The sequence below is a fragment of the Aegilops tauschii genome, chromosome 2, assembly GCF_002575655.3.
Source record: "Aegilops tauschii subsp. strangulata cultivar AL8/78 chromosome 2, Aet v6.0, whole genome shotgun sequence".
NCBI lineage: Eukaryota > Viridiplantae > Streptophyta > Magnoliopsida > Poales > Poaceae > Aegilops > Aegilops tauschii.
The window spans coordinates 91,952,991-91,973,430 of NC_053036.3; the positions used below are offsets into that span (position 1 = coordinate 91,952,991).

A 20,440-nucleotide genomic window follows, 5' to 3' on the forward strand; every position below is an offset into this window, starting at 1 on the left:
TGTGTCCGAACGTCGTAATCGTACTTTACTTGATATGGTGCAACCTATGATGTCTCTTACTGATTTACCGCTATCATTTTGGGGTTATGCTTTAGAGACGGCTGCATTCACGTTAAATAGGGCACCATCAAAATCCGTTGAGACGACGCCTTATGAACTGTGATTTCGAAAGAAACCAAAGTTGTCATTTCTTAAAGTTTGGGGCTGCGATGCTTATGTGAAAAAGCTTCAACCAGATAAGCTCGAACCCAAATCGGAGAAATGTGTCTTCATAGGATACCCAAAGGAAACTATTGGGTACACCTTCTATCACAGATCTGAAGGCAATACTTTTGTTGCTAAATTTGGATCCTTTCTAGAGAAGGAGTTTCTCTTGAAAGAAGTGAGTGGGAGGAATGTAGAACTTGATGAGGTAACTGTACCTGCTCCCTTATTGGAAAGTAGTTCATCACAGAAACCGGTTCCTGTGACACATACACCAATTAGTGAGGAAGTTAATGATGATGATCATGAAACTTCAGATCAAGTTGTTACTGAACCTCATAGGTCAACCAGAGTAAGATCCGCACCAGAGTGGTACGGTAATCCTGTTCTGGAGGTTATGTTACTAGACCATGACGAACCTACGAACTATGAAGAAGCGATGGTGAGCCCAGATTCCACAAAATGGCTTGAGGCCATGAAATCTGAGATGGGATCCATGTATGAAAACAAAGTGTGGACTTTGGTTGACTTGCCCGATGATCGGCAAGCCATTGAGAATAAATGGATCTTCAAGAAGAAGACTGACGCTGACGGTAATGTTACTGTCTATAAAGCTCGACTTGTTGCAAAAGGTTTTCGACAAGTTCAAGGGATTGACTACGATGAGACTTTCTCACTCGTAGCGATGCTTAAGTCTGTCTGAATCATGTTAGCAATTGCCGCATTTTATGATTATGAAATTTGGCAAATGGATGTCAAAACTGCATTCCTGAATGGATTTCTGGAAGAAGGGTTGTATATGATGCAGCCGGAAGGTTTTGTCGATCCAAAGGGAGCTAACAAAGTGTGCAAGCTCCAGCGATCCATTTATGGACTGGTGCAAGCCTCTCGGAGTTGGAATAAACGCTTTGATAGTATGATCAACAGAAGCCTGTATTTACAAGAAAGTGAGTGGGAGCTCTGTAGCATTTCTGATATTATATGTGGATGACATATTGCTGATTGGAAATGATATAGAATTTCTGGATAGCATAAAGGGATACTTGAATAAGAGTTTTTCAATTAAGGACCTCGGTGAAGCTGCTTATATATTGGGCATCAAGATCTATAGAGATAGATCAAGACGCTTAATTGGACTTTCACAAAGCACATACCTTGACAAAGTTTTGAAGAAGTTCAAAATGGATCAAGCAAAGAAAGGGTTCTTGCCTCTGTTACAAGGTGTGAAGTTGAGTAAGACTCAATGCCCGACCACCGTAGAAGATAGAGAGAAGATGAAAGATGTTCCCTATGCTTCAGCCATAGGCTCTATCATGTATGCAATGTTGTGTACCAGACCTGATGTGTGCCTTGCTATAAGTTTAGCAGGGAGGTGCCAACGTAATCCAGGAGTGGATCACTGGACAGCGGTCAAGAACATCCTAAAATACCTGAAAAGGACTAAGGATATGTTTCTTGTTTATGGAGGTGACAAAGAGCTAGTCGTAAATGGTTACGTCGATGCAAGCTTTGACACTGATCCGGATGATTCTAAATCACAAACCGGATACGTGTTTACATTGAATGGTGGAGCTGTTAGTTGGTGCAGCTCTAAACAAAGCGTTGTGGCGGGATCTACGTGTGAAGCGGAGTACGTAGCTGCTTCGGAAGCAGCAAATGAAAGAGTCTGGATGAAGGAGTTCATATCCGATCTAGGTGTCATACCTAGTGCATCGGGTCCAATGAAAATCTTTTGTGACAATACTGGTGCAATTGCCTTGGCAAAGGAATCCAAATTTCACAAGAGAACCAAGCACATCAAGAGACGCTTCAACTCCATCCGGGATCTAGTCCAGGTGGGAGACATAGAAATTTGCAATATACATACGGATCTGAATGTTGCAGACCCATTGACTAAGCCTCTTCCACGAGCAAAACATGATTAACACCAAGGCTCCATGGGTGTTAGAATCATTACTGTGTAATCTAGATTATTGACTCTAGTGCAAGTGGGAGACTGAAGGAAATATGCCCTAGAGGCAATAATAAAGTTATTATTTATTTCCTTATATCATGATAAATGTTTATTATTCATGCTAGAATTGTATTAACCGGAAACTTAATACTTGTGTGAATACATAGACAAACAGAGTGTCACTAGTATGCCTCTACTTGACTAGCTCGTTGATCAAAGATGGTTATGTTTCCAAGCCATTGACATGAGTTGTCATTTGATTAACGGGATCACATCATTATAAGAATGATGTGATTGACTTGACCCATTCCGTTAGCTTAGCACACGATCGTTTAGTATTCTGCTATTGCTTTCTTCATGACTTATACATGTTCCTATGACTATGAGATTATGCAACTCCCGTTTACCGGAGGAACACTTTGTGTGCTACCAAACGTCACAACGTAATTGGGTGATTATAAAGGTGCTCTACAGGTGTCTTCGAAGGTACTTGTTGGGTTGGCATATTTCGAGATTAGGATTTGTCACTCCGATTGTCGGAGAGGTATCTCTGGGCCCACTCGGTAATGCACATCACTATAAGCCTTGCAAGCATTGCAACTAATGAGTTAGTTGCGAGATGATGTATTACAGAACGAGTAAACAGACTTGCCGGTAACGAGATTGAACTAGGTATTGAGATACCAACGATCGAATCTCGGGCAAGTAACATACCGATGACAAAGGGAACAACGTATGTTGTGCTGCGGTCTAACCGATAAAGATCTTCGTAGAATATGTGGGAGCCAATATGAGCATCCAGGTTCCGCTATTGGTTATTGACCGGAGACGTGTCTCGGTCATGTCTACATAGTTCTCGAACCCGTAGGGTCCGCATGCTTAAAGTTTGATGACGGTTATATTATGAGTTTATGTGTTTTGATGTACCGAAGGAAATTCAGAGTCCCGGATGTGATCACGGACATGACGAGGAGTCTCGAAATGTTCGAGACATGAAGATTGATATATTGGACGACTATATTCGGACACCGGAATAGTTCCGGGGGTTATCAGATATATATCAGAGTGTCGGGGGGTTACTGGAACCCCCCCCCCCGGGGGGGGGGGTTATTGGGCCTTATGGGCCCAAGTGGTGGAAGAGGAGAGGCGACCAGGAGGTGGCGCGCGGTCCCCCTTGCCCCAATCCGAATTGGGAAAGGGAAGGGGGCGGCAGCCCCCCTTCTCCTTCCTTCTCTCCACCTCCTCCTTCCCCCTTCTCCTAGTTGGAATAGGAAAGGGGGGCAAAACCTACTTGGAGTAGGATAGCCCCCCTTGGGCGCGGCTCCTCCCCTTGGCCGGCCCCCTCTTCCTCCCCCCTTTATATACGGAGGAGGGGGGCACCCCATAGACACAACAATTGATCTCTTGATCTCTTAGCCGTGTGCGGTGCCCCCCTCCACCATAATCCACCTCGATAATATCGTAGCAGTGCTTAGGCGAAGCCCTGTCGGTAGAACATCATCATCGTCACCATGCCGTCGTGCTGACGGAACTCTCCCTCAAAGCTCGGCTGGATCGGAGTTCGAGGGACGTCATCGAGCTGAACGTGTGCTGAACTCGGAGGTGCCGTGCGTTCGGTACTTGATCTGTCGGATCGTGAAGACATACGACTACATCAACCGCGTTGTGCTAACGCTTCCGCTTTCGGTCTACGAGGGTACGTGGACAACACTCTCCCCTCTCGTTGCTATGCATCACCATGATCCTGTGTGTGCGTAGGAATTTTTTTGAAATTACTACGTTCCCCAACACCTCCACCTCGAGATCGCCCACACCCTAAGGTTCTCTCTACATACACTCCGGCCGGGTAGAGCCTTTCCGGCACGGTTGGGGGGAACCGGTAGGTGGGGGCGTTGTACTGCATGGTGGCGGGGTGGTTTGATGGAGAAGAAGGAAGAAGGAGGGCAGAGGAGGTAGAGGATGGGGTATGGATGAGGAGGGAGAGGAAGACGATAGTGCCCGGCTTAAATAGCCCAAGTGCGACGTGGTTTCACCCCGTAGAATTAATGGGCGGGCGGTGTTTGGTGGCGCCCCATCAAAGTGTGTACACGAGCGTGGGAAACAGGCTGCGACGCTTCTGTGCCACCGGTCGCGGGTCAAGGGGGACGGGCTCACGCACGCGTCTGTGCCGTCGTGGGTCAAGGGGACACGCCTGCCCCAGGTTCTCTGCATGTGCCGCTCGTGCATGCATGTTGTATTAATTTGCCCATCTTGCTAGGGCCTGGCTAGAGGGCAACGTTCGGTCGATGGGAGATGTGACAATAATGGACGCCTTCATTTGCCCATCTTGTAACGAGCAGCACGCCGTTTGAACTGCATCGATACCCATCATGCCAGTATTGTGTCGTTCAAAGAGGAGCACGCCATGCACCGTTGGCTATTTGGTTGTCTTCATCGGGGTCTGGCTACTGCATTGTGGTCGGGTGCATGCTTTGATGCGACACTGCATTGGTGCTAATGGTAGGCATGCGACAGCTTACTGCGTCTAGAGGGGTGGCGGAGCAGGGCTACGTCGAGGGCATGCATGCAATGCACGTGCGCAGTTCTGCGGGTGGGCATGCATGCTGCAACGGGCGCCGGCGCTGCGGGAGGCACGGGCACGCACGCAACGATGGAAAGGGCACTGCGTAGGCTTGGTCCATGCACCGCGTCAACTCGTGCCGTTGGATTCAAATGAACGGTCCTGATGCCCCAACAAGAGAGGCTGATCCAAACCCCAGTGATTCAACCAATCAGCGCGTCTCATGCGGATCGAAGGACACTGTAGCTAACCCTAGCGCCTGATCTCAACCGTCCATGCACAATGATTGACGACCCGGTAGTGTGCGGGGTTTTGAGGGGTTTTGAAAAGTTTTGAGGGGTTTTGAGTGATTAGGGTTGAGCATAACTAATTCGAAAAAAATCAAATATATATATAACTTGCGCACATAGTCTTATTATGTCGTATAGTAATGAGAAAAAAATATAAATATGGTTTACATACATTTTTACGAAAAACCCTTCACTAAATTGTCATTCCTCGAACAATGTAGTATGGAGTTCAAGGGAGAGAGTAGTGGGCACCCGAGAGTAGGTGGGGTTTTGAAAATGAAAAGTGTGAAAACCTCACCAAAACTTCATTATGGATTGACCAAGAAAGATCTTAACTTACTTTTCTCATTTTCATGTTTTAAACTTGTTATATATATAATTTTCTATTAAACCTTGTTTTTTCAAAAAGAAAAGAAAATAATATAAAATTAATTCAATAAATAATGAGACTTTAGATTTACACTATATAGGTAGAATAGAGAAAGTTATTTGGCTGGTTTAGACAAGGTGCCAAAAAAACTTGCTTAAATATGAGGCCGTTTACCCTACCTTTGGAGGTCATTTGAAACACACTTTTCATGACTATGAGTTCAACTTACCAAAAGGGCTCGGATTGATCAGAAAGCAAAAATATTTCAGTTGAGGTACTTTAGATAGCATTAAAACATCAATACCCCATCCCTAATTCAAATTGGAGCCCAAATTTGAATCCAAATTTGAATTTGACCAACAAACAAGTTCGAATAGAAATACGGGGATACATAGTGACTACCAGTACGCACCAAGTTACAAATATTATTACATGACATAAATTTTCAAACAGTTCTCTGTTCTACCTCTTCCTACCACGTCGTGTGCCCTTCTTCGCCTTAGCACTTCTTGTTTTTGGTTCTACTACACACACAAGTTCACTGATCATATTGGTTTTCTTCACTGGTCTTTTCAACACCTCGCCAACACCCTCGAGATCAGTGTCTTCAGTCTGAATGTTGACAGCAGTTTCAGTTTCTTCGGTGTGTACCTCAACATGGGTTTCTTCAGTTTGAACCTCAACACGCTCAGGTTCAGTTTCAACCTCGAGAGTAGTTTCTTCAGTCTGAATGTTGACTGCAATTTTAGTTTCTTCAGTGTGCACCTCCACATCAGTTTCTTCAGTCTGAATGTTGACTGCAGCAGGATTTTCTTCAGTCTGCTCAGGCTCAGGCACACTTCTCTTCTTTCTACAGCCATTGGCTCTTGCTTTTTTTGTTAGCCAACACTGTTCAACAACAAGGGGTTGACTTGCTCGCTTCCTCCTGGCCATTGGGAAAATGTTATAGATATAGTAATTCGAAAAAAGCAGCAAATCAAAACACAGACAAATAAACAAGAACATACTTTGGCTTATCAGGAGTGTAACAGCATTTGACAGATCCCACTCTGTGCCCAAGTTCCTGGCACAACTTGCATCTGTTTTTGTTACCTTTTTGGGCCCTTTTTGGCTTTCCATCTTTCTTTCCCTTCTTACTACTCCCACCTTTCTCAAACCATGCCTTGAATCTACTCTGTTTAGGCCTGCCAGCCTTTCTTTTTGTCAAGGGAGGACACATGGAAAATTCAATCTCCACTTCAGGCCACTGAGACTGATCTGTAAGTGCTGGAATTGGAGTAGCATATGCAGCTTTGAATTTTGCTACCGAATAATATTCATGCAAATATGGGTGCATGTTTATCTTCGGTTGGGATGCTAAGAAAAGAATGGCATGCTCACATGGTTTACCAGTGTGTTGCCACTCGAGGCAAGTGCAATCATGCAATTCAGTGTTAACAACATGTCTCCTTCCAGTTTTGTTATCTCTAACTTCAGCACCCCAAGGTGAAGATTTTTCAACAAACAAATGTGGAAGACATCTGCTCCTATTGACCACCTATTGTACCACTGCTGGAAGCTTATCACCTTGCAGACAATCATCTATCCTTCTTCTCAATTCCCACAACCGCATGAGCATGATCCTGATTTGGTCAACCATGTCATGCATAGGCAAATCTTTTAACTCCTTCACCTTGTTGTTGAAACTCTCTGCCAAATTGTTGTTGATGTGGTCACACTTGATGGCAGTGTTGAATGCTGACCTGTACCATAACAAAGAATGGTAGGTGTTCAGCCATGGACCAAACTCATCGCATGCTGCCATTATCTTATCAAGATGATATTTGTGTGTCTGTCTAGTGTAAGATCTTGCTGCTGGCCACATGCGCCCAAATTCTTCTCCTCTAAAATTTTTGATCAAATTCATCCACAAATGACCGAAGCACTCCCTCTGCTCAGCATGTGGGAAAACATTTTTCATTGAATTTTCCAGCCCCTTACATGCATCTGTGTGTATAGCCAAAGGTGACACTAGCCCTAGGCATCTTTTCAACTGGATCATGAACCATGTCCATGAAGCCTTTGTTTCTGACTGAAACAAGCCAACAGCAATAGGAAACATTCAGTTGTGTCCATCTAGAGCATTGCGTGCTGCCAACTGACCATTCCACTTGCCTGTCAAAAATGATGAGTCTATGCTCAAATATGGATGGCACCCTGCTTTGAAGCCATCGATGCAAGGCTTCAAAGCCATAAAAAACTTGGAGAACTTGACTTCACCTTCGGCTGATACCTCAGTATCTATCTCCACAACACTGCCAGGTGACCTCTTTTCCACCTCTGCTTTGAAGTTGTAAAGCATCCTAAATGTATTTGCCCAATCACCATATAAATTTTTCATTGCCCTTTGGTTTGCCTTCCACACTTTGGTATATTTCAGTTTAATGGGGTACATCTTTTCCAAGTCTACTTTGAGTTTCTTGGCAGTAGTGTTTGGTGTTTTGGCTAAAATTGGGGTGATCTTTTCTGCAACCCAAAGTTGTGATGTCATGGGTGATACTCTCTGTGAACTTGTAATACAAGTATGTTGATTGGGGATTTGGTTAACCCTGATAGTACTTCCATCAGGTTGCAGTCTAGCAGATATGTACCACTTGCAAGGCTTGACACTACCATCAAATCCTCTGCACCTCGCATAAAACTTCTTTCTATCAGTCCAAACAGTCTTTGCATCAAACTCATGTTTCACTGCATAAGTCTTGAAACACAGCCAAAACTCCTTCATGCTTGGGAACAACTTGCCTACTTCAATGACAGGGTTTTCTTTGTCATACACATGCACCAGGTCATCATCATGTGCATCATCTACTTCATCTGCAGCTTGTTCCATCAACCGTCCATCTACATCTTCATCAGCATTAGCAGGCAAACTAGATTCGCCCCTCTCCTGCTTATCTCTGTCATCGACTGGAATGCCAAAAAGTTTGGCCATCTCAATGTCAGGCATTGGTGCAATGACCAAATCAGTAGGCTCATCTAATTCAACTACATTCCAATCAACAGTAGCTATAGTTTCAGTTCCAGTCACCTGTCCCTCTTCGGCTATTACTGTAAGTTCAGTACACATGGGAATCAATGGCCTCTGTGTAGCCCAATCATCATCTACCATTTGCGCAGCCAAGTGTGATGACACATATCCAACCTTCGAAAAAATATTCAGATCAACGAGCTCAGCAAAAAAATTAGCCCGTTTGCTTGTCCATCCGTTTTGCCGATCGATTTCTTCAACAATCTGTTCACCATCTTCTATTCTCACATACTCTCCTTTCCAATCATCAAACCGCAACAGTGATACTTCTTTCTCTGGACCCCAAACAATATTCTCCCCATTTTTTCCACCCATTTCTTCACTGCCTTCTCTCCCATGTTCTGTAGAACTTGTCGATCAATCTTTGTAAACTCAACCTCCCATTTAACAATTGTGTCTCTCTCAATGTTTTGTATGCTACCATCAACTAATTTTGCCTTTGATGGAAAGAAATTGACCGTCAATTCGAAGGTCCGAGCGGCAGCATCCCCTCTGTCAGTGGCGGACAGTGTGAGCCCGTGAGTAAGAGCAGACGAGGCCCTAATTGCATGCAAAATTGGATCGGAGAGAGGCGCATTACCTATTCGAAGTTGAATCTAGCGGCTCCATCTCAGTATGCCCACGGGCTCCCCTCACAACCTATCGATTCAACAAGAGAAAACAGAAGTAACGAGCTGAGATCTACGGGCCTGAGAGAGGAACGGGACTAGGGTTCGAATTCACTCACCATTTTCTGAGGACGAAGGCTCCGCCGCCGTTGAGAACGAGGGCTCCGCCGCCGCCACCGAGAACACAAGATCCGTCACCACCGGAGAAGAGGGGGGGCAGAGTGGTGGGCCCGGCACGGTCGGGCGGCAGGGCATGATCAGCTATTTTGAGGACCAATTAAGTTGGACCCACATGTCCTAACATAAACGGGCTTGGTTGACGACCAATTTAACCCCATTTAACACCCCATGTGGCCCTGGGCTATTTACACGCTCAAATGTGTCGCATCACAGCCATTCATTCAAACTACGTCGCACTCCTTCCAATTCACATCAAAGACGTCGCACAGGAGCTATTGGCCCGATGCATCAAACTACCAAGCAAGATTATTCGCAAACAAAAACACATATCACACAAAAAAACATATCAAGCTAGATTGCCGATGGGAGGGGGCTGATAGGTACAGTGAAAGCTACAGACCTACGGTATGCGAGGCTTCCTGGCGGCCTTCACTGTCGCCGTCGTCGGGGCCTTCCGCTTCCTCACGCCGGCGGTGGTACGCTGTGAAATTAGAACACGCAGATTTCAACAAAATGGGTGGAGCGAATCCATCGAGGGGTACCCGGAGGGCGGCGACGAGACTGTACCGGCTGGGGGGCAGGGGGAGCGTCGGGGCCAACTATGGACGGACCTCCAGTGGCGGCGGCGTGTGGTTCCTCCATCGCCGGCTTCATCAGAGCAGGGTTGCCACCGTCGGTGGCGAGGTCGGAATAGGTTTCCGTCTTTTTTTGTGCGCGCATTTGGGGAACAGGAAGAGAGTTTTCCCTCGCTTCTGCGGTTTTTCCCTCCATTTTTCTTGTTGATGGGCCGCTCACGGTTGTGCCTAGGCTGCATTTCATTTCCATTTGTTGTTGGGATCTCATCCCCACAGAGAAAGAAAAGAAGTCCACTCTCCTGACCGTAAGAAATAGGAGAAAAGTAAGGTGATGAAAACCATGTTCTTAAAAAAAGTGATGAGTTTTATAAAAACTTATATACATCGGAGGGGGTTCATAATATGGAAGAGGTCCTCCAGACAGTCCCGGTGAAGGTGACGCAAGCTATGAACACAATGCTGAACGCGCCATATGATAAGGAGGAGGTAAAACAGGGTCTGTTTCAGATGTTTCCGATAAAGGCCCCGGGGCCAGATGGCTTCCCCGCCCACTTTTTTCAGCGTCACTGGGATATTTGTGGTGATGAGGTTACGAGGGCAGTAATGAGCATCATCGATGGGACAGAATCAGCGGCCTGCATTAACGAGACGGTGCTGGTACTAATACCAAAGGTAAAAGATCCTACACTACACTCACAATTCCGACCGATTAGCTTATGCAATGTTCTGTACAAAATTGCATCGAAAGTGATATCTAACCGCTTAAAGCAAGTACTACCAGAGATAATATCAGAGGAACAATCAGCTTTTGTACGAGGCCGTCTCATAACTGATAACATCATCGCTGCATATGAATGCTTGCATTTTATGAAGAGAAACAAAGAAAAGAAGAATCAGCACTGCACTCTTAAGCTGGATATGATGAAGGCCTACGATAGAGTTGAATGGGCATATATGAGGGCTATCATGTTAAAACTGGGCTTTACTAAAAGGTGGGTAAACATCATAATGGATATGGTAAGCTCGGTTAAATTTTCTGTGATGATGAATGGGAGGAAGCTGGAGCAGTTTTCACCTACGCGAGGTATAAGACAAGGGGACCCTATATCCCCATACTTGTTCTTGATTGTAGCAGAGGGCCTATCGTGCCTATTGAAATCAAAAAGTGAGTCATCCAACCTTCATGGTTTAACTGTGGCACCTACGGCGCCGCCAGTGAACCATTTGCTATTCGCAGATGACAGCCTGCTGTTTTTTAAGGCAAATAGTATGGGTGCTACGGAGGTGCATCAAGTCTTGGATATTTACTGTCAAGCTTCTGGACAACGCATAAACTATGACAAGTCTTCAATCTTCTTTAGCAAGGGAGTTTCTGATAATGTACGCCAGCAAGTTAAAGGTATACTCCATGTACCCAATGAAACCTTGAATGAGAAATATCTTGGTATGCCCAGTGACATTGGTACTTCAAAGAATGGTGCCTTCAAATATTTGAAACATAGACTATGGAGCAAAGTAAAAGGGTGGATAGAGAAAAACTTGTCTATGGCAGGAAAGGAAGTGTTGGTCAAGGCAGTAGCACAAGTTGTTCCGGTATATTCAATGTCATGTTTTAAATTGCCAAGAGGCTTGTGTGAGCACTTGAATATGTTGATCCGGAAATTTTGGTGGGGTAGCAAGAATGGACAACGCAAGCCGAACTGGGTATCCTGGAAGGCAATGACAAAACCAAAAAACATGGGGGGGTTGGGTTTTAAAGATTTTGAACTTTTCAATATGGCGATGCTAGCAAAGCAAGCATGGAGGATCTTGCAAAACCCAGAGTCCCTCAGTGCCCGTATTCCTGAGGAGTGTTTATTTCCCCACAATGTCCTTCTTGGATGCTTCTCTCGGAAACCACCCTAGCCAAATTTGGCGGGCTGTCATATAAGGTAAAGGAGTCTTGAAGCAGGGGTTGGTGAAACGGATCGGCAATGGAGAATCCACTAACATCTAGAACGATAATTGGCTGCCACGCACTGAAATGATGCGCCCATATGGGAGTAGGGTAGTGAACCCGCTGCACAAGTCTCAGATCTGATTGATGCTACCGCTGCTGCATGGGATAGAGAGAGGGTTGCACAAGTGTTTCTGCCAATGGATGTCCCAATTGTGCTGGGTATACCTCTCTGTACAAGAAATGTTGCCGATTTCTGGTCTTGGTACTATGAAAAAACTGGAGTCTTCACGGTCCGTTCTGCTTACGCCATGCTCGTCTCTACTAGGCAGAGGAGAGAGGCTTGGCTGGAGGAAACAGCTGGATCTTCGAGCGTTCACTCGGAGGGTACATCCTGGAAGTATTTGTGGAAAGTCCAAGTACCGGACAAAGTCCGGATGTTCTTGTGGAGACTTGCAAGGCAGTCTTTTCCTACAGAGGATGTTCGATCTCACAGAAATATGTCTACAACTACCTCATGTGGCTTGTGTAGTGCGTCGGATTCTTGGCGTCACTCATTGTTAGAGTGCACCTCGGCGAGATGTGTCTGGGCCTTAGCAGAGGAAGAGATAGCTGAACACCTGAGTGCTTCAACTGAGCCGAACGCCAAACTTTGGCTTTTCTCCATGATGGAGTTGTTACCGCATGTATCTTTTGTCAAACTGTCAGTAACTCTATGGGCAATTTGGTGGGCTCGACGACAAGCTATCCACGAGGGAATTTTCCAAAGCCCTTACTCCACCCATGATTTTGTTCAGAGATTTATAAGTGAGCTTCAGAGCTTGGAAGCCCGCAAGCCAATAGGTAATACTGGAGTAACAAGGCAACCCAACGCTGCACCTAGCGCCCGGCCGAAGGCGCCGCCTGCGGGCTTTGCCAAGATTCATGTGGACGCCGGTGTGGCGCGGTTCAACAGGGGCGGTTCATCAGCAGCTATACATAGAGATGATGAGGGAAATTACTTGGGCAGCTCAGCCCTGGTGATTCCAGGGGTCGTGGATGCAGCGACACTGGAAGCTATCGCTTGTCGGGAGGCACTGTCTTTGGCTGAAGACTTGCACATCTAGGATTTCGTCATAGCGTCAGATTCCAAGCAGGTGATCAATGATATTAACAAGGGTTATAAGGGCAATTGTGGAGCAACCATATCAGAAATAAGCTTACGAGCTTCTGCTTTTAATTGTACTTTCGTTTTCGAGGGCCGGGCGTCGAATAGCGATGCTCACAATATAGCTAGATCCTCTCTTTCTCTTCAGGAGGGGCGCCATATTTGGCTTGTTCATCCCCATGCAAATTGTATCCCACAAACTGTGGTTTATGATTAATAAAGTTTGCTTTACCCCTAAAAAAAGTGATGAAAACCATGTTATTTTTTTTTTGCGGTTGATGAAAACCATGTTACAGTGGAACACAAGTTCAAAAATTGAAATCATTTGGGAGGTTCGTTTTTTTCCAGCAATGAACATTGTTGAGGAAATTGTTAATTGGTAGCTGCTCAGTTGGCCGGTGAGTAGAGGATTAATAGGCTAATCAGCAAGTTAATGTCGCCCTGTGCTATGCATCAAGGGCACACCACTATGCGGGAAATATAAAGGTATGCTGTTGACTGCTGTGGCATTAGATGCTAATGATTTGTCCATTCCGGTAGCATGTGCCATCGTTGAGGGCGAGACTAAGGAAAGCTGGTTGTGGTTTCTCAGGAATTTGGAGCGTGCAGTGGTGGATCAGCCTGATGTCTGCATTTACAGAAGGGAGTTGATCGATGCTGTAGAGGACCTTCTGAATTCCCGTCAACGACAGTGGCGGAAAGCAGAAAGCCGGTGGTGCATGGAAGACCTTGCTGAAAACTTCTTTGCATATTTTGGTGACAAGAAGCTAGTGATGATGTTAAAGAAACTTTGTCAGCAGAGGCGACAAAATAAGTCTGCTAAATTCTGGAAGGAGCTAGATGAGTTGATGTCCAAATATACGGCGGAGAAAGAACTTGCTGCCAGTGGGGAAATGCAACATGAGTCAGTTGAGCATGATAAGGCAGAGCTTGAGGGGCAAAGCCCATGCAACCAAGCTGATTCAGTGGAGGATGGGAAGGAAAGAGATCGTGCAAATGGAAGCAAAAGAAACATAACAAAGTTCTCTGACTGGATCGGTCTGAAACCAAAGGAGAAGTGGTCACTGATGCATGGTAGAAATGGAGCAAGGTATGGCATCATGGGCGTCGATATAGCTGATGCATATAAGAACGACCCTGTGTTGAAAGGGATAACATGCCTTCCCCTAAGTGCGATAGTGGAGGTGACTTTCCTGCGCCTGGTGGAGTACTTTAAAAACACAAGTGCTGCAGCAAACAAAGCAATCGGCAACCCATCAATTAACTTGCCTGAACGTCGAAATGCAGAAATCCGAGATGCATCAGTTGATGTACACATACTCTGATGATAGAAATGTTCTTGGGGGTGAAGTGGACCTGAAGTTCACGGTTAAAGCGAGGAAGAGGCAGGTGACCGTTGACCTGAAGTCAGAACATACTTTCAGCATAGATGAGTCTAAAGGGACCGCGGTTCGAAAAACTATGACCTGTTCATGCAACAAGCCACAACTGCTTCACAAACCCTGCTCTCATTTCATTACCGTCTGTCGCCAGATCGGGGTTAACACCGTTGAATACATGTTCCCATACTACAGCCTGCCCTGTCTTGTTAGCACCTGGAGGCAAAAATTCAATACGGTCTCACATGACTACAGATATATTATGCCATCTGAGTGTGAAACACCAACTTGGATCCCAGACAAAAGACTGGAGTGTGGTCTTCCAGTTTGTGTGCTGACGGACTGCGTATAGACTGCCATGGTCGAGGAAGATCAACTGTGCAGAACTGAAGATGGGTCAGTTGCAGACAATCAAGGATCCAAGACACACTCAGAAGAACCTGGCCAAATTTGAGCTTCTATTATTATCTGTCAAAATCCAAGTAATTCGTATTTTGGACTCTTAGTATGTCTGAACCTCTATTTAAGCTATCCTTCTTTTCTTGAATCTCTTTTATGCTCAAATGCTAAATCATTCCAGAAGATATAACTTCTTGGCTGATCACTGATGTCTTGTGAGGAAATAACATGCATCGCAGTTCAGTTGATAAATTTGTGCCATTGGCAGAAGGACTCCACTAGATTCCGATGATTCAAGTCTAACAAACAACCATGAAATAGTACTAGCAGCAGTTGAGGTTTCAGTTCTGAGCATGCAAAAAAAAACTGTTCATGGAACAAGCCGCGGCTGCTTCACAGCAGAGCTAGCGATGGGAGAGGCTTCAACAGAGGATATGAGATCAACAACGTAATTAACCACCTTATTCTCTGAAATGTAGAGATTCGTCTTTTTCCGTTGAGAAATTTTTTAACGATTAGTCTGAGATTGGTTTATTTTCTCTGAATTGTGCATGGTTACTGCAAGAGGTAGAAGACATCCATCAGTTGCTGATTCGACATGTTAAGGAAAACATACTCGTCATATTTTCACAAGTACCAAGAGAATCTTTGAGCAACCTTAAAATGACAGTGAACAGGAAAAAAATTCAAGGAGCCTGAGAATGTAAGACTACAGTTTGCACATAATTCAAATGAAAAGCTAATATGATCTGAGAAAAACATAGTTGCACGACGCAACCTTTTTCACATTCTTGACAATTAGACTGCCTCAAATGCCCTGCCCAAATTCAGGCCAACAATTTTTCATTCATATCTGAAATTTTTATTACAACATGACTCGTTACTCGGTACATTGAGGACTTGCTTAACTCGATGGTTACAAAGGAATTGGTTGCTTCTTTGGGGCAGCAACAACAATACGGTTTTGCTTCGGGATTTTGCAGCTGAGATCGCGCATTCCCCTTCGAGCACGCAGAGTTGAAACTGGAGTCACCTTCTTCACGCTAGGCGAAGCAGCAGTGACAGGCAGTGGTATAAAGCCGACAGAACACCAAGCCTTGGAAGCGACGGGGAGACCTTCTTCACAGGCGCAGCAGCAGTGGCAGGCAGGCAGACCGAAGAGCGAGGCTTGGAATACGATGGTGTAGAGTTTGACAGATGGCTGTAATATGATGCCACCTTTTTCACATTCTTGACTATTAGATTGCTGTATCTCAAACCAAAAAATCTTCTAACCAGTAACTGTCCCAAACATGGTTATGTGCTTCACCACTCAAACGAAGTATTGTGAAATCCAAGATGAATCCATTGGATCTGTGCCTCAGCACACACTTTTCTGACTAGATCAGCAGAATGTTTTAAGTCGGCGAGATTTCTATGAACATTATTCCGAATCAATAAAGTCGGCGAGATTTCTCATAAAAAATATCCGGGAAAACAAAACTGGTCTGGTGTTCAGATTCAGGAGAAAAGCACAGAAAATTCAAGATATTGTTTCATCATCGAACACTGAGACAGAGAAATGCAGCGGAGCTAGCGATGGGAGAAGCTTTAACGCATACATTCCCCACGTTGGCATGACGCGGTCTAATGAATCGGCAGCATTTCTGCCAATCTCTCTGAAGAAAAGCAGCAACAACATTAATCTGTTTTGGAAGTTTCTGAAGACACTGCAATCACCAGCAATAATATGAGGAGAAAATGTAAACTTTATTCATGGTGGAAAATAAGGGATCCTTTGCATCATCCTTGCTTGCAGAGAGGAACATATCTAAACAAGATATGATTGGCATTTGAGCATGACAAAATCATCAAACTGTAATTAACTAGAAAAGAAAGCATAGTGACCACTAGAGATTCAGGGACAAACTTGATAGCAAACTTGATAGCCGATTGAGATCTTAGATCCACACAAAAACTCCACTCCAGGTCCCTTGGGTTACTGGGTAACTTTAACATGGTGGAATTTGTAATATTCAAATGGACATGAAAATTTCTTAGGGGGTCTGGATATGCAAGACAGCTATAGTGCTATTGCACATAATTTAAATGAGAAGCTAACATGATCTGAGAAAAGCCAAACCTATTTGTCAAATAGCTGCAATATGATGCAACCTTTTTGACATTCTTGACAATTAGATTGCGGTATCTCAAACCAAAATATCTTCTAACCAATAACTGCCCCAAACATGGTTATGTGCTTGACAACTCAAACAAAGTGAGTCCATTGGATCCATGCCTCAGTACACACTTTTCCGACCAGAGCAGCAGAATGTTTTAAGAAGTCATAGATGCATACAACAAACATATATACAGAAAGTTACTCAAATGCTTTGCACAAATTCAGGCCAACAAATTTTCATTAATATCTGATATTGATTACAATATGACTTGATAGTCGGTACATTGAGGACTTGCTTAGCACAAAGCTTCACCCGCACACACACAAGGGTTCACTAACCAATGTTACTTGTCGGAAACTGCAACTTTAACTCACCAAGACGCCCAATGCCTAAGAATCCAATTCAGCCAAGATTAAGTTTACAAGAGAGTCAGCACAGTCTCCAAACGCTAGGCAGCTCACAAGATTACGTGTGTATCGACAAGTTCAATTCTACTCCTTTTTCCTGCTACAAGCCGGGTAGCAAACGGGCGTTTTGGATTTTGCGGCGAGGTGCCGGAATTGCAGTACATGAGTTTCCTTTTTAGGCTCATCTGCGTTACTTTGATTTATTGAAAGTGCCCTTTATTTACTTAAACCCTTAACTTAGGACCAGGTATGGATGTAGTGTAACTATGCCGTACACATCTTAGCATGATTTTTGCTGCCTAGCTAGATGGGGACTCTGCTGACACCCTTGTAAGATTAGTAATACTGAAAGGGATTCAAAGAACACTAGAAATCTTGTTGATTAAGTGCAGAACCTAGAGATGCAAAGGTTAAATGAAACTCATGTGTGCATGGTTTAGGAAGGACTAGCAAGGGCGTAATACCACTGGACGCAGCCAAGCAATTGGTTGCTTCATTGGTGCTGCAGCGGTGACATGGTTTTGCTTCGGAATCTTGCAGCTGAGCTCCCCCATCCCCCTTCTTGCACGCAGAGTTGAAGCTGGAGTTGCCTTCTTCACACCGGGAGCAACAGCAGTAACATGCAATGTTGTAGAGCCGACGAAAGAGCGAGCCTTGGAAGCGACGGGACGAGAGACCTTCTTCACGGGCGCAACAGCAGTGGCAGGCAGGCAGAGTGGGGCCTTGGAAGCCGGGCACTTGCGGTGGTGGCAAGCGGACTCCTCGTCTTCAGCCATCTGGCGTCCACGGGCACGGATCGCGCACCGGACGTCCACGGGGTCAGCACCAGCAGCGGCCGGCAAGGTGGTGGCAGGCCCAGGACGCGCGGCGGAGGCAGTATCAGAGGCATCGAAGGAGCCGGGCATCGCCGGCGCATGGCTGCGTTCTCCGTGGTTGACACACCAGACACGGACGGGATCAACACGGGCCGCCTTTGCAGGAGCAGCGACATCAGATGCGGCCGTGGCGGCGTGGCGATGGGGACGCCCTCCATGGTCGACGCCGTAGCGGCGGAGTTCTTGGGCGGCTGCAGCGGCCTCCTTGGCGAGGCCGTCTTCCTCGAGACGGCGCTGGAAGTTGGCATCCCAGCGGGCGAGGGACTCCCGGGACTCACCGGTGGCCTTGGCAAGGTTGTGCTTGGTCCAGTACTGGAGCACCCTCTCGAGGGCGCGCGAGGGCACCCGCGTCTCCAGCGGGAGGGCTTGGGCGGCGGTCGGGCGATAGTCCCACGCCGGAGCGACGAGCACCTTGCCGTCGGAGCTACGGAGCTGGAGCACCTTCGCCGCCATCGATGGCGTGTCTTGGATTGGATCTGGGGATCGGGGATCGGGGAGGGAGGCGAACGAATCGAGTTGGAGGCGCTTTTATTCATCCGAGAGCTCCTGGTTCTTGGCGGACTCGGATTACCAGCTGTCGCCGGCTGAACTGGAAATGAACTCGAACTCGAATTCACAGGGGGCAAGCCCTTGGCCGTGTGCGTACCTGCTGGAGCGGGGCAGGCGATGCCACCGCGCTGGTCCGACCGGCGTACGGGTCGGCCCGCGGCATCCGCGTATTGGCGTGCGACTGCGGCCACGGCCATTCCATCAGCGGTCAGGCGCAGGTACCCGAGCTCCGCGGCGGTAGCCATGGAGATCTTCAGGTGGCGCGCTCGTTGATTTCCCAGAGCGCGAGGAAGACGGCTGCATCCCTCCCGTCCGCTGTCGCGCCCCGCGCCGCCTCCTCCACGAGGCCGTCAGCCGGCGCCCCAGACGGCGCGGCTCTCGGGTTCGGCCTCCTAGCTTCTTCCTCTGTTCCTTTCTTGGCTCGGCCTCTTGGGCTCTGCTGCTGCCGAAGACATTTCTTTTTTTAACATTATCAAGACTTTTATTCCTCAAATCACCATATCGTTTGCAAGTGCTTGGGAAATAAAGACAGGGATATAATCATTACAACTTTCAGAAGGTCTAGTAGTGCTATAAGAATTTTTTAAAAAAATCACACTCCACTACCCTAATAACCATTAGTACCTCAAAAGATCCATGTCCTTTCTTTCAACATATGGCATCCATTTCTGTTATTCTTATTCTTCTTCCCATCCTCGCCGACAATGGCCTTCGTGCTCACACAGTCACAATGTGTTTTGAATGTTGTCAATTCTAAGGCGTCTCGTCATAACATGAGAAATCTGTACTTTTTCATGTAAGGTTTTGGCGAGGCGTGCATGCTTGGTTATAGATGGTCCCTTTTGTCTCTAATCCTGATTTTGCTGACTTGTTCATTATTAATCCGGCCCGGCACCGGTAGAAAAAAAAGCTAGATCATGCGCTATTGATTAAGATTGCATCCTAAATTGTATATTTTAACGGTTAACAAGTAAAATAACATCATATTCATATTATAAACATTTTTCTAATCAAATTTCATATACAATATGTTAAATTTGAAGTTAGGGTTAAAATATATGAATATTTTTTAAAAGCATTTGATATGTACTACGGGTTGATTAACCCAATTATCAGGGTGTTTTCTGCAAAAGAAAAATCTGACTTAAAACTGGCATGTGGGTTGATTATCAGAAACATAAGGGGATTTTTTGTAAAAGCGAAAACCTGACTTAAAACTGGAATGCGAGTTGATTACCATAAACATTGAGTCACTCGCACCCGTAAAGGATATCAAGTCACTTGCGATTGGAGACGACTAGATTTTCTGTAAAAACAAAAATCTGACTTAAAATTGGAATGCAGTCGTTGCCATCGCCAACCTCTCCATGCCTGAGCCCGTGGCCCAATATTTCCGCCTCCAACGAGGTCATGCCATGGTTGCATCCATGCCGACCTCACAACGGTAGCCATCTTCGCCGAGCGCTGAAGGTCGTCATCCCACCACCACCATCATAAGTGTTTATATATTTGTTGAAATTCATGTGCGAAAAACTACAGAGAATTCAGTATATGTGGTACTATAAGGAAGTTTGTTGACGAACCTACACTTGCCTTGATATTTTGGGTTGTTATCATTTCTAATACATGTCATGTTAACCATGACTCCATACCACATTTTTTCAATTTCTCGCCACTATTTCTCCTTCTTTTTCCTCTTTGTCCCACTTGGTCCAACACGTGGGCTCACTTTTTATCTACAATTGTAGAGATAATCAACGGGTGATCAAGGGCACGCT

General features: G+C 45.7%; 1 protein-coding gene across 1 annotated transcript; it reads right to left on the bottom strand.

The window, feature by feature from the left end:
* Positions 1 to 17,050: 17,050 nt before the first annotated feature.
* Positions 17,051 to 19,110, bottom strand: LOC109770507 (uncharacterized). Its single transcript, XM_073508053.1, has 2 exons — positions 18,760 to 19,110; positions 17,051 to 18,659 (listed from the first exon to the last, which is right to left on the bottom strand). The coding sequence occupies exon 2, from the start codon at positions 18,564 to 18,566 to the stop codon at positions 17,685 to 17,687; it is 882 nt and encodes a 293-aa protein (XP_073364154.1). The 5' UTR covers positions 18,567 to 18,659; positions 18,760 to 19,110; the 3' UTR covers positions 17,051 to 17,684.
* Between the last annotated feature and the right edge of the window lie 1,330 nt (positions 19,111 to 20,440).